Below are 13,465 nucleotides of genomic sequence, written 5' to 3'. Positions count from 1 at the left end.
TAATCCGATCCAACGAATCTGATCCGGTACAATATACCGGAATTTAGAAAAGTGGGCTTATAATGACAAATACCAGTCCAACAGGTTCATCTTGGACTGGAATTTTTGTAATCCCGTCCCGGTCCCAGACCCCATTTTTTGGCAATTCTGATCCGATTCCAGTTCAGTCCGATTTTGAACAAGTACACAATTCCTTGATTGAGAAATAAGAAACATTAAAACTAACGAATACTCCGTAATTGATTGAAAATGAAGCATGCACCAAGACTTTGACTTTTAACTTACTAAGAATTCATTCAATAATAAGCCATTTCTCACATACCCCACCTTCGCATGAAATTTCATTACAGTTGACTTTGTCTTGTCCCTTGTTAATTTCTCTGTAGTTGTTAGCTTTGGTCTCGGTCAATTCTTTACATTTAAAACTAACGAAATTGAATCTATACTTTAAAAATATCAAAGTGAAATAAGGACATGTACAAGTAGATAGGAAGAAGAAGAATAACATTTTTTACACGCTTAAAATAAAAACGTGGAGAAATAATTAACACTCAAATAAGAAAAACGTAAAAAAAAAACGACCGCAACATAAGTGTCTTATCATTGGTTACCTCCCTTTCACTCATCCAACCATCCCTTGCTGTTCACATACAAAAACAATACATTATAAGAACTAATCTATATCGATACTGAGTAAGTCTTACTTAATATGAAGTATCCGTTTGTTCTTCTCTCTTCAGAATTCTAAATTCCTTCAATTTTCATATGAAACCAGGTAAATAATTCTCAACTTCATCATTAAATTTAGAACTGTAAAACTTTCTTTTTGATTTCTTGTTTTGTTTACTTGCTTGATTAATTATTACTAGCATTTCTTACAAAATCCATAGATTTCAATTTTTCAATGGCAACTGCAATATTAGGAATCTTAGTTACTCCTGTAACCGAGATTGCGAAACAACTCGGTTCACCCTTGAAAACCCAAGTTGGGTACTTTGTGAAGTACCATAGCAACACCAAACTTCTTAGAGCTGAAACTGAAGAGCTTAGACAAATGGTGGAGTCTACGAGCTGCGCAATAGAAGAAGCGCGTTGTAGAGGAAAAGCCGTGACCAATGAGGTCGAATCATGGTTAACTGAGGTTGAAAAAACCATGTTTAATGTCCAAAAACTTCAAGACGGCGATACTGTGGTATGCTGCACAAACTTCAGAAAAATTTACCTTAGGGGTAAAAAGGCAGTGAGATTGATTAAAGTAGTAAAAAAGCTTAAGGGTCAAGTCCAAAATGTTCCGATTTCTAGACTAGCATTGCCTCCTAGCATAGATGTGATGCCTTCAGGTGATTTTGAAGTGTTTGAGTCTACCAAAGTTACGATGGAACGTATTATTGTGGCGTTTGGTGGAGAAGATAATAAAGTCATTGGTGTTTATGGGATGGGAGGTGTAGGGAAGACTTCGATAATTAAGGAAGTTGCGAAACATTCAAAGAAGATCATGAATATGTTTGATGATGTTGCTATTGCTACTGTGTCTAGTAATCCTGTGTCGAAAATACAGAGAGATATTGCAGAATGTTTAGGAATGCATTTGGAGGATGAAAGCGAGTATGTCAGATCGCTGAGGTTAGCTGAAAGACTGAAGCTTGGAAGACGGACTTTAATTATACTCGATGATGTATGGGAAAGAGTGGATTTTTCAGAGTTGGGTATTCCGTCATGGAATGATAGGAGTAACTGTAAGATTGCCATCACGACTAGAAACCGAGATGTATGCAGTGAGATGGACTGCAATATAAGTATGGAGCTAAAGACGCTTTCTCAAGAAGATTCTTGGAGCCTATTCAAGAAAGCGTCAGGTGATGTTGTCGAGTCAGTTGACTTGAGATTACTTGCAGAGGAAATTGTTGGAGAGTGTGGAGGATTACCGATAGCATTGGTAACAATCGGAAGGGCCTTAAGAAATAAAGAACCTAGGTTTTGGGAGGATGCCGTCTATGAACTGAGGCAATCTCGGCCATTGAATATCAAAGGAATGCATGAAAAGGTTTTTGCAGGTCTTAAGATCAGTTTTGATCAGTTTCAGAGCGAAGAATCTAGATTATGTTTTCTGTATTGTTCTCTTTTTCCTGAAGATCACGATGTCAACACCGAAGATTTGCTTAGATATGGGATTGGTGAGGGACTGTTTTCTGATGTCGAAACTGTTGATGAAGCGAGGAGTCGGGTTCATTCTATTATTAGCAACCTGCAAGCTTCTTGCTTACTTCTAAGTAGTCCTAAGAAAAACTGTACCAAAATGCACGCTGTATACCGCGATTTGGCTATAACAATTGCTACCTCTGATGATTACAGTTTCATGGTAAAAGCCAGTGAAGGATTGAAGGAATGGCCTAGAAAGCCGAAACTGGAATACGTCATGAGACTGTCATTCATCAACAATGAATTTACCAAGTTTATCGGCCAAAAAGAATACCCGGAGCTCATATTACTTCTTCTACAAAACAACACTCATCTACAGAGCATTTCGGATGAGTTCTTTGCTGGGATGACATCGCTCAAAGTACTCGACCTCAGTAATATTCCGAGTATGGTGGCATTACCTCTGTCATTGTCTAGTCTCACAAGTTTAAGGACTCTGTGTGGAAAATAATAACCTTGAGGATGGGTCTCCTCTCGGAGGATTAATTTCTCTTGAAATTTTAAGTTTGAGGAAGTCTACATTTTCGAGCTTTCCTGAAGAGATCAAGAGATTAACTAACCTCAGATTATTAGACATGACTGATACACTGGTCGGGTCAAGTCCGGGTAATGTGATATCCAACTTAGCTCATTTGGAAGAACTCTACATGAGAGGCAGCTACGACGGTTGGGGGAACTCTTCCCTGGCAGAGATTTTCTCTCTTCAGTACTTGAATACCCTTCACATTGACATAGCCAAGTTCGACTGTCTTACAGAAGATGTTCTCGACCTGAGGTCGAGGTTGAAGAAGTTTCGGGTACATATAGGTGACAGATTCGACTGGCATTCTACCCATGACAGAAGTTTATGTTTCAATTTACCTGATCATTTCAAACTACATGAGCCTTCCGTAAAGTGGGTCAAGAGATTGCTTCAAACCACACTGCAATTGTCGGTCATATGTAAAGATCTCGTAAGTCTTGAACAACTACAACCCGAATGTTTTCAGTCTGTGAAGAATCTTCAGATACAACAATGTGGTATTGAGACTTGTCTTTCGACTGCACTATCTGAAAATTTCCGAAGTCTGCAAAGACTCGAAATCTTCTCTTGTCCCAAACTCGATAAAATATTCTTTTCCACTGATAATGATCAGCAAAACAATGTGTTTCCACTACTGTCAACTATACATATCAGAGACTCCCCTAGATTGACAGCATTATGGAGAGGTTTAAACTTTCGGAGTTTAAAACATCTGAAGATCGAATTCTGTGGGCAGATAAAGACACTATTCAGTATTTCTACTGCTACACAGTTAACCCAATTGCAGCATTTAGAAATCGCAAACTGTGATGAAATGGAGGTAATGATCTGCCATGAAGCATCAGGAATGGTAGAGCTCAAAACTGTACAAACCCTTGTTCTTTTCCCGGAGCTACAGTCACTGAAGCTAATTCGTTTGAAGAAGATGGGAAATATAATCAGCCAGCATTCACCAGTCGATTTTCCCAATTTGCAACATCTGACAGTGCTTTCGTGTCCGAGCTTGAGGAAGCTTCCCTTTGGCTCTACAAGCTTGCACAAACTTGTTGAGATGAGAAGTGAAAAAAAGTGGCTAGAAGAGTTGGAAATTCAGGACAGTGAAACAAGATTGTTACTGCGTAATTGTTTCTCAAGTAAGTAAATGAGTTACTTGGGATTATGGGAATGCTTCTAGTTCCAATGCCATCTACATATATAACAAGGAGCTTGAGTTCAAGGAGAAAATTTGTTCTGTGCAATGCTAATCATGATATATTTTTGTGAATATTTCTTTATATAAGTGAGGTTTTCCATATTTCCAATGGAGCCAAAGACTCATTACTCTTTGGTTCTGGATTATGATGGAGTAAAGCAAAATGGCTCACTAAAGTGGCTCTGCTTCTTTCTCTTGTGAAGTAGCAGTCCTTCGATGCAGTTCCCGACGCAGTTTTCATCTTGGGTCATTCGGAAACAGCCTCTTTGTGTTTCTAACACAAGGGTAAGGCTGCGTACATCCGACCCCCCCTACCCGCAATTTGCGGGAGCCATTGAGGCACTGGGGTAATGTTGTTGTTGTTGTTGTTGTTCTTTATATAAGTGAGAAAAACCAACATTTTTCATGAGATATTCTTGTGAATATTAATGTGTTCCTCATGCCTTATGCCTCATGCCCATAAGGGCATACGTGAGAAAAACCGAAATTTTCTATTCAAACTGTGATTTGAGATTTGAGATGTATAGTATCAATTTGTCTCATTGAAGACGGGCACTACCTGTCACAAGCTGAAGACGGATAGTGCCCATCAAACAATATCACAAGTGGGAGGGCAAGTGGGGTGCTCCATTTAATTCCCACTTGATTTGCCACTTGTATATTGTGAGAAGGGCACTATCCATCTTCAGCTTGTAACGGATAGAGTCCGTCTTCAATGAGAATTTGTGTGTATATATAGATTTGGAGATAAAGGGGAAGGTAGAGTGATATATTTCTAACGCTATGTATCATGTATGTCACTCCAATCCCAAAAACCATATTTTGAGTGATATATTTCAAGATAGCAAGTAAAAACAATAAGAAAATACGGGTATAGCCGATTCCTTAACAATATACTTACAGTGAAAACCATGATACGGCAAAGAGCTCCACTGTAATTGTATCTGCAACTATATTAGTATTGCCCCTATCCGCTACCAGCGACAATTTCATCAGGCAAACCCAAGTACAGCTGTTCATCTAATACGCGATATTTACCCAATAACTGTCCATATTCATTGATGAAACCAGCACTCACTGCTTCATCAAAGTCCAAACCACAACTTGATTTCCTGTGACTCTCTTTGTCAATCACTCTTTTGTCACCTGACATCCCTGGCTCAATATTTGAAGTAGGAGAGCCTTGAACAAACTCGCAATTCAGCTTATCACCGATTTCAAAGTTGTTCAAACCATCATAACCCATCTGAACAGCTACGTTTTTGTCATAAGATCGAATAGCCTCTTCAGCAGTATCGTAAGTCCCTAACCATATTCTAGCCCTTGATCCTGGATGTTTGACCCTAGCAACCGATTTACCCGATCTTACTCTCCTCACACTAGCCGGCACCTTTACATCACTAGTCTGCTCGTCTGAGAATTCCAATTTGCCAGCAACCTTCTCACCCCCATGCATTTCCTGTAACTCAGCCCTTTTCCTGTCGGCAACAACAACAGCCTCATCACAAGTACTATACTGACCAAATGAAACATACTTCTTCAACTCGGGATGCCAAATTCGCACACGAAACATTCCACGTTGCCATGTAACACCGCTAGGAAGCTTCCTCCCTTCAAACTCATGCAAACGTCTTTTTTCCCTCAAACCCTCCTCGGCCTTTAACATCTCCTTAAACTCCTCCTTTTTCTTTTTCACAACAAGGGCAGCCTCCTCAGGGGTGCTGAAATAACCCAAGTGAAGTTTAAACTTGGATTTTGGGTGTCGGATTCGCGCCTGCCACTTTTTTCCCTTTTTATTAACCCCAAAGAATTGCTGCCTTTTCGCTGAAACACCATCACAAGCTTCACTCTGTACAATGTTCGCATCACTTGACACTGGATCTTTAATCCTAGCAACCCGTTTACCAGATCTTACTCTCTTCACACCAGCCAGCACCTTTACATCACTAGTCTGCTCATTCGCGTATCCAAATTTGCCATCAACCTCACTCTCAGTTTCTTGTAAGACCCCATCATCGTCTTCACACTCACCACTACCTCCCAATTTCCCCCCATACACTTCCGGCCTTTTCCTGTCAGCAACAACAGCAGCCTCCTCAGTCTCACTCTCAGTTTCCTGTAACACCTTATCATCGTCTTCACACTCACTACTACCCCTCGGCTTCTCCCCATACAATTTCTGTAACTCCGCACTTTTCCTGTCTGCAATAACAGCAGCCTCCTCAGTCTGAGTTTCCTGTAAGACCTTATCATCGTCTTCACACTCACTACTACTTCTCGGCTTCCCTCCATACAATTCCCGCGTTTTCCTTTCAGCAAAAACAGCAGCTTCCTCCCCCTTGAACGTCTCCTTAAACTCCGCCTTTTTCTTTTTCACAACAAGGGCAGCCTCCTCAGGGGTACTGTAACAACCCAAATGAACTTGAACCTTGAGTTTCGGGTGATGGATTCGTGCCCGCCACTTATTTCCCTGTTTACGAACACCCAATAAATGCTTCCTTTTCGCCGAAACACCATCACAAGTTTCAGTCTTTACAATGTTTACATCCTCCTTACCCTTAAACCTCTCCCCAAACTCCGTCATTATCGTCTTACAATCCATTTTCGTAATATAATTCTCTAAAAATCTACCATTAACTCTACATTAATTAATTAATAAATTCAATCCTAATCACAGAATTATCAATCATAATAACCCAGGTTCTAGTAATCCGTCAAATTACTGAATAAGATTAACAAATGCATGGTATGAATGTATAATCAATAATACGTCTAAATTGTGATTAACAAAGCTGATTTACCCAACCAATTAATTAATTTAATTACCTTAAATTTGGGGCTTAGACTCCCAGACATTAATCTTCAATCGGGAAAAATTACGTGGGTCTTCATCGGTTCTTCCCGTTGAGACTCCACGGTATGTGACTATGTGTTAGTGTGTTACTAACGTAACTGGTAGGGATGTGAGTCGGGCGGGTAAAAGTGGGTCGTGCACTCGTTATAACTTAGTGTATAATGGAGACTTCAAGGTATAATTACAACTATTAGATCACAGTGGCGTATCCAGGATTTGAGTAAAGGGGGGGCACAGTAAGAAAAAAAAATTTTGCGGACAACATTTATACATTAAAATTCAAAAATCGTCTTTTTTTTTTAAATTTTTTTTTTTTTTTTTTTTTTTTTTTTGTCACGTGAGGGCACGTGCCCTCACTTTCCCCCCCCCCCCCCAAATCCGCCCCTGATTAGATCGTTCCCAGATTTAATCTGGATCGTTCGAAAGTAATGAAGTCCATTTTTTTCAAGTAAATGAGAATTCGGACCGCAGTAAAAACGGGTATGGGTAGAATTTTCACCGGTAGTGGGGCAGCCAGATATATACTCCCTTCTATTCTAAATAACCCTTTCTCTTTTTTTTTTATCTATTCACAATACCTTATATATTTCCTTATTTAGTAAAGTTTTATACTTATTTTAATCAGCTCATCCACAACAATACACAACAATACCCCACCATTAGAGGTGATCATGGGCCGGACCAGTGCGGGCTTGGGTCGGGCCTTTCTATCCAAAACGACCCATTTGTGTGGGTCGGGCTGGGCCCGGCCAGATGCGTGGGCTTATTTGACAAGCCCAAACCCGGCCCTTATGGACTAATTTGGGCCTAAGTGGGCTTTTCGGGCCCTAAAATTTATGACTTACATTAGAAAATAATTAGCATAATACCTTCAATCTATAAATATTATTAAAAGGGTAAACTTTAAAAGCCATGTAGACAATGCCACCTCGCATTACTAAATGCCACATCGCATTACCAAAATTCCACGTCACCAATCCTCCATGTAGTATGACATGTTTAATTAAAAGGGTAATTCATGTTCGTATAATGATCCATTTAAAATGATACCTAAATTAAAAAAATATTTATATAAAAAATAAATTAGCATAACAAACATTAAATTTCGGTCTTTCTAATTTTTAGATAAATTAAAAAACAATTAAAAATCAAAATTCATACTAAATTTTAAATTTCGACGTTTATTGTTAGAGTATTTTAAGCAACAAATCAATATCACATAATACTTTTTGTTATTAATTATTGATTAATTTCAAAAATTTATTCGAGGGAAGAGGAACGGTTTTGTGAATTAAAAGGGACGTAAAAAAATTATGATAACTACAAATTATAATGATGGTAAGAGAAAACCAAAAAACCATCCTATTAAATAAAAGAAATTAAAGGTTAAATAAATAAGTAGATTAATAACCAAATTTATGAGAGGAAAATAAAGAGTTTGTATTAATTTATTTTTTGTGTTTCCAATTAATATTTTTTAAATTTTGCATTTTAATTTTTAAAAATAGAATAGGTTAAACGACAAATAAAAATTTACATCATGTACTCTAATTTTAAACTGTTTATGTGTGCAATTTCCTCTTAAGTCTTACTGCTATAAACTTGCTAAATTTCATTATATTAGATATATAGTATATAAATCTATAAATATAATTTATACCTAATCAAAAAATAAATAAATATAATCTATAAATAAAAGGCAAGGCATAGTATGTACCATCTTTTAGTTTCGTAAGATAACTCCCTAAACAACTCTCATGCAAAGTGGATTTTGTAAAAAAAAAAAAAAATAGTAAAAAAAATTAAAGCAAACCTTTTACATTTCATTTCTCCCTACTCTATATTTATTTCTATAATAAATAAAAAAGATGCTTAAAAGTCATAAAAAAATTCTACATAATTATGAATATATTAAATTTGATAATAATTAAAAAGAAAAAGACATCCAAAAGTCATAAAAACCATCCTTAACTGGCTATAAATATTTGGAAGGCAATGTGAGCCAAAATTCAAGTCAATATTTTTTTTCCTTCATCACCAAGAGAATTGTATGTGTCAATAATCTTTCATATCATTGTATCAAGGTAAATGTATTAATGTTTTAAATTAATAATTTATTTAATTATTTTTAAGTTCCATTGGTTATGAATTACTCATCACACATTTAGCCTTCACATATACGGAGTGTGTTGTTTTGCTCTTATTTAGGGACTATCAAGATTTGTGGAGTTGTGTTATTTAAAGGTAAATATACTTACATCTTTATGAATCAAATGCCCTCTTTTTTTCATTATTTAAAGGAAAACTTAAATTAATAACGATAAGATTAATATTACATAAATCAAATTCCACCATTTTGTTTGTTATTAATCACTCAATGGATTTTTTTGTAGGGTTGGTTCATTGGAGAAAGAAAGCTATATGAAGAAGGAAAATACTAGAATTGTTCTCTTGTATTATTTATTTTTTTTCTTACCCCTTGGTGGATGAATAAAAAGGATCATGAATTTCTTGAAAAAAAAAAAAAAAAAACAGATTTGCTTAAATAAATACTCCCTCCATTCCATTCAATACAATATTATAAACTAATTATAAGATTGACAACATGAATTTAAATGACTAATTATTTTTAGTTTCATAAAAAAATTAGTATTTCAGAAACTTTCAAATGTAATTTTTATTTTGGTCTGTGTTGTTTTTTTATTCATCATTTTCCCTTTGAAAAATAGCTCTCATAGTGTGAAATTTGAATTGCGAGGATCTCAATCTTATTAACAAGTTGGACAAAGTAAATCCTATTGACATGGATAATGGTTAAATGTATATTATGATCTAATATTTATGCGCACATGTCATATTATCTAATGTATATTCTTATAACACATTATAATGAGATTACAATGAGATTTGTAGTAGACTACTATTTAACTCAATTTATCATTTTTGCAAAAAATTAAATCACATAGTTTACAATATTATAAAAAGGCAAGACTAAATATTTCACTAAGTTATCTCACTAAGTCATGTGTCATAAAAAGAATTTATTTTCTATTATCATGTGTTACATGCTTATTAGTAAAAAAAATTTAAAAAATATAAAATCTCAAACATATAAAATTAATTAAAAAAAATTAATTCAAACTTTTTATCTCCCTCTCATAACTTTAGGTATAATATTTACCCTATTTATTTAACTTTATTACTTTTATATAATGATGATCTTTTTGCTTTCGCCTCACCATTATATAACAATCAAAATTTCCATTTTATTCCAAAAATTGGTATGTAAAGTTTACATAGTTAACTAGAATATTTTTTTACTTTTTTTTTATTGTATATTGAATTAATTAGAATCTTATTTTTAATTATTTTTGTGTTTTCAAATTGCAGGAGGATGATACATACTCACATATCAAAACAATTGTTACCTTAAACAACTTTTTATTAGTTGTTAAATAAATAAGTAGATTAATAACCAAATTTATGAGAGGAAAATAAAGAGTTTGTATTAATTTATTTTTTGTGTTTCCAATTAATATTTTTTAAATTTTGCATTTTAATTTTTAAAAATAGAATAGGTTAAACGACAAATAAAAATTTACATCATGTACTCTAATTTTAAACTGTTTATGTGTGCAATTCCCTCTTAAGTCTTACTGCTATAAACTTGCTAAATTTCATTATATTAGATATATAGTATATAAATCTACAAATAAAATCTATACCTAATCAAAATATAAATAAATATAATCTATAAATAAAAGGCAAGGCATAGTATGTACCATCTTTTAGTTTCATAAGATAACTCCCTAAACAACTTTCATGCAAATTGGATTTTGTATAAAAAAAAATAGTAAAAAAAAATTAAAGCAAACCTTTTACATTTCATTTCTCACTACTCTATATTTATTTCTATAATAAATAAAAAAGATGCTTAAAAGTCATAAAAATTTTCTACATATTTATGAATATATTAAATTTGATATAATTAAAAAAAGACATCCAAAAGTCATAAGACGCATCCTTAACTGGCTATAAATATTTGGAAGGCAATATTTGTGAGCCAAAATTCAAGTCAATATTTTTTTTCCTTCATCACTAAGAGAATTGTATGTGTTAATAATCTTTCATATCATTGTATCAAGGTAAATGTATTAATGTTTTAAATTAATAATTTATTTAATTATTTTTAAGTTCCATTGGTTATGAATTACTCATCACACATTTAGCCTTCACATATAATGAGTATGTTGTTTTGCTCTTATTTAGGGGCTATCAAGATTTGTGGAGTTGTGTTATTTAAAGGTAAATATACTTACATCTTTATGAATCAAATGCCCTCTTTTTTTCATTATTTAAAGGAAAACTTAAATTAATAACGATAAGATTAATATTACATAAATCAAATTCCACCATTTTGTTTATTATTAATCACTCAATGGATTTTTTTGTAGGGTTGGTTCATTGGAGAAAGAAAGCTATATGAAGAAGGAAAATACTAGAATTGTTCTCTTGTATTATTTAATTTTTTTCTTACCCCTTGGTGGATGAATAAAAAGGATCATGAATTTCTTGCAAAAAAAAAAAAAAAACACTAGAATTGCTTAAATAAATACTCCCTCCATTCCATTCAATACAATATTATAAACTAATTATAAGATTGACAACATGAATTTAAATGACTAATTATTTTTAGTTTCATAAACAAATTAGTATTTCAGAAACTTTCAAATGTAATTTTTATTTTGGTCTGTGTTGTTTTTTTATTCATCATTTTCCCTTTGAAAAATAGCTCTCATAGTGTGAAATTTGAATTGCGAGGATCTCAATCTTATTAACAAGTTGGACAAAGTAAATCCGATTGACATGGATAATGGTTAAATGTATATTATGATCTAATATTTATGCGCACATGGCATATTATCTAATGTATATTCTTATAACACATAATGAGATTGCAATGAGATTTGTAGTAGACTACTATTTAACTCAATTTATCATTTTTGCAAAAAATTAAAATTTAGAATTTCTGACAAATTGATATAAATGATATATTAAGACTAGCATTTATTACACTTCATAACTATGCTACTATAAAAAAAATATGATTTATGAGAATTAAAATATTTGGAAGATAAAAATTACTCTAATCCTATATGTTTTAAGCTCCTTATATTGAGAGATTTATCATTCTCAAAAAAAAAAAAAAAAAAAAAAAAAAAAAAAAAAAAAAATCAGCACAATGCATTAATTTGTCATTTCGTTTTCACTAACTTCATTGACCTAGATAACAAAGGGACGTTCAAACTTTTACATAGAAAATTTTTAGTACACAATCTATCTATACAATCTACTTAAAAGGCAACCGTAAACATTTAATGTTTTGCCACATGACAACTACTTTAAATTATTAAAAAAACTAAATTAATATACTTATTAATAATTAATTTTGTTCATGTTCAATTGTTCATGGACCCATGTTGCTGAGGGTTTTGAAGCCGAATAATTATAATTGTAGGATCAATAATGTAAAGTTTCAATGGCTATTGACACGTTTTTATTCAAGCAAGTTAAAATAACTTTCATCTCACAGGCGTTTCAATATAAATAGTTTATAAGTGAGAAGCAAAATAATTAAAAGATGAGATGTGATGGCCCAGTACATTATGTGTAGTTTCAGCAATTTTAGTAACATAAACATCATCTAAACCAACTTTAACATCTTATTTAATTTACAATATCTATTTGATTAGGGCATGTTGCTCGGATGTTGATCAATTGGTTGGGTTACTCATGAATTTGTTGAATGTGTTTTTACATGGGTGTCATGAATTACTGGACTCATTGAAGTTATTTTTTTTAAAAAAAAAAACTACATGCTATTAGTATATTAATCAAAATAATAACTAAAGTAGAACATATAGCTTTGAAAATAAACCAAAGTAGTCAAAAGAATAAGGCATTAGCTAACCAACTTTTATGTATTTTAAGACTATATCTTTTTAAATAGATCAACTAATTGCTCGGACAAATCTTAACAATACGATAAAATAATAAAGCTAAAACAGATAAACCCGTGAATTTCACGGGCCACAAACCTAGTTACTACTTTAAAAACATACGTAGTTTATAAAATTGTACAAAATATGATGAAATGCTTATGAATTGCGCTCCAAAATAAAATAAAGACAAACACCCCCACATTAGAATGCATAATCATACATTCGTGATATGATTTATGTTATATACACATTGTTTTATAAATCTAAAAAAATATAATTGAGTTTTTAAAAAGGTGTTTGTAACTTAAACACTACTTCCTCCATTCCAATCAATTCTATACATTTGTTTTATACACGCATATCAATGCTCATTTTCTTTTGTTCATATCTTTAGCTACATATTACTAAAAATTATAGAAATTTGATATTTATAATATACTCGGTAAGACAATTCAAACAAGATCTCACATGACTATCTTTTATGTTATATATTAGAAGTTATATCGAAAATTCTCCTCACAGGTGAATAGTGCCCAAATAGCAAATGTATAGTATTCATTGGAATGGAGGAAGTATTTTACTAGGTTTTATAAAAAAAAATATTCATTTATTAATAAATATGGGCCGGGTCGGGCCAAAATTTGGGCCGAATGCTTGGCCCAAACCCGGCCCAAAAATATGTTGGGCCTTTTTGG

At 33.1% G+C, this 13,465-nt stretch overlaps 1 protein-coding gene and 1 pseudogene across 3 annotated transcripts; one reads left to right on the top strand and one right to left on the bottom strand.

The window, feature by feature from the left end:
* Window positions 1-641: 641 nt before the first annotated feature.
* On the bottom strand, window positions 642-6,723 carry LOC141598923 (uncharacterized). 3 transcript variants are annotated; one of them, XM_074418750.1, is made up of 2 exons: window positions 4,258-6,723; window positions 642-3,908 (listed from the first exon to the last, which is right to left on the bottom strand). In XM_074418750.1, exon 1 carries the CDS (start codon window positions 6,514-6,516, stop codon window positions 4,882-4,884), a length of 1,635 nt encoding a protein of 544 aa, XP_074274851.1. In that variant the 5' UTR covers window positions 6,517-6,723; the 3' UTR covers window positions 642-3,908; window positions 4,258-4,881. The 3 variants fall into 3 exon arrangements, with proteins under 3 accessions (XP_074274851.1, XP_074274852.1, XP_074274853.1); XM_074418751.1 differs by having other exon boundaries at window positions 3,301-3,754; window positions 4,816-6,723; XM_074418752.1 differs by having other exon boundaries at window positions 3,673-3,747; window positions 4,816-6,723.
* Window positions 905-4,320, top strand: LOC141598924 (disease resistance protein At4g27190-like; annotated as a pseudogene).
* Window positions 6,724-13,465: the final 6,742 nt, after the last annotated feature.

The sequence above is a fragment of the Silene latifolia genome, chromosome 9 (genome assembly GCF_048544455.1).
Source record: "Silene latifolia isolate original U9 population chromosome 9, ASM4854445v1, whole genome shotgun sequence".
Taxonomy (NCBI): Eukaryota; Viridiplantae; Streptophyta; class Magnoliopsida; order Caryophyllales; family Caryophyllaceae; genus Silene; species Silene latifolia.
The sequence above is the reverse complement of the archived record's forward strand: the minus strand, read 5'-3'. Positions and strand labels throughout refer to the sequence as shown.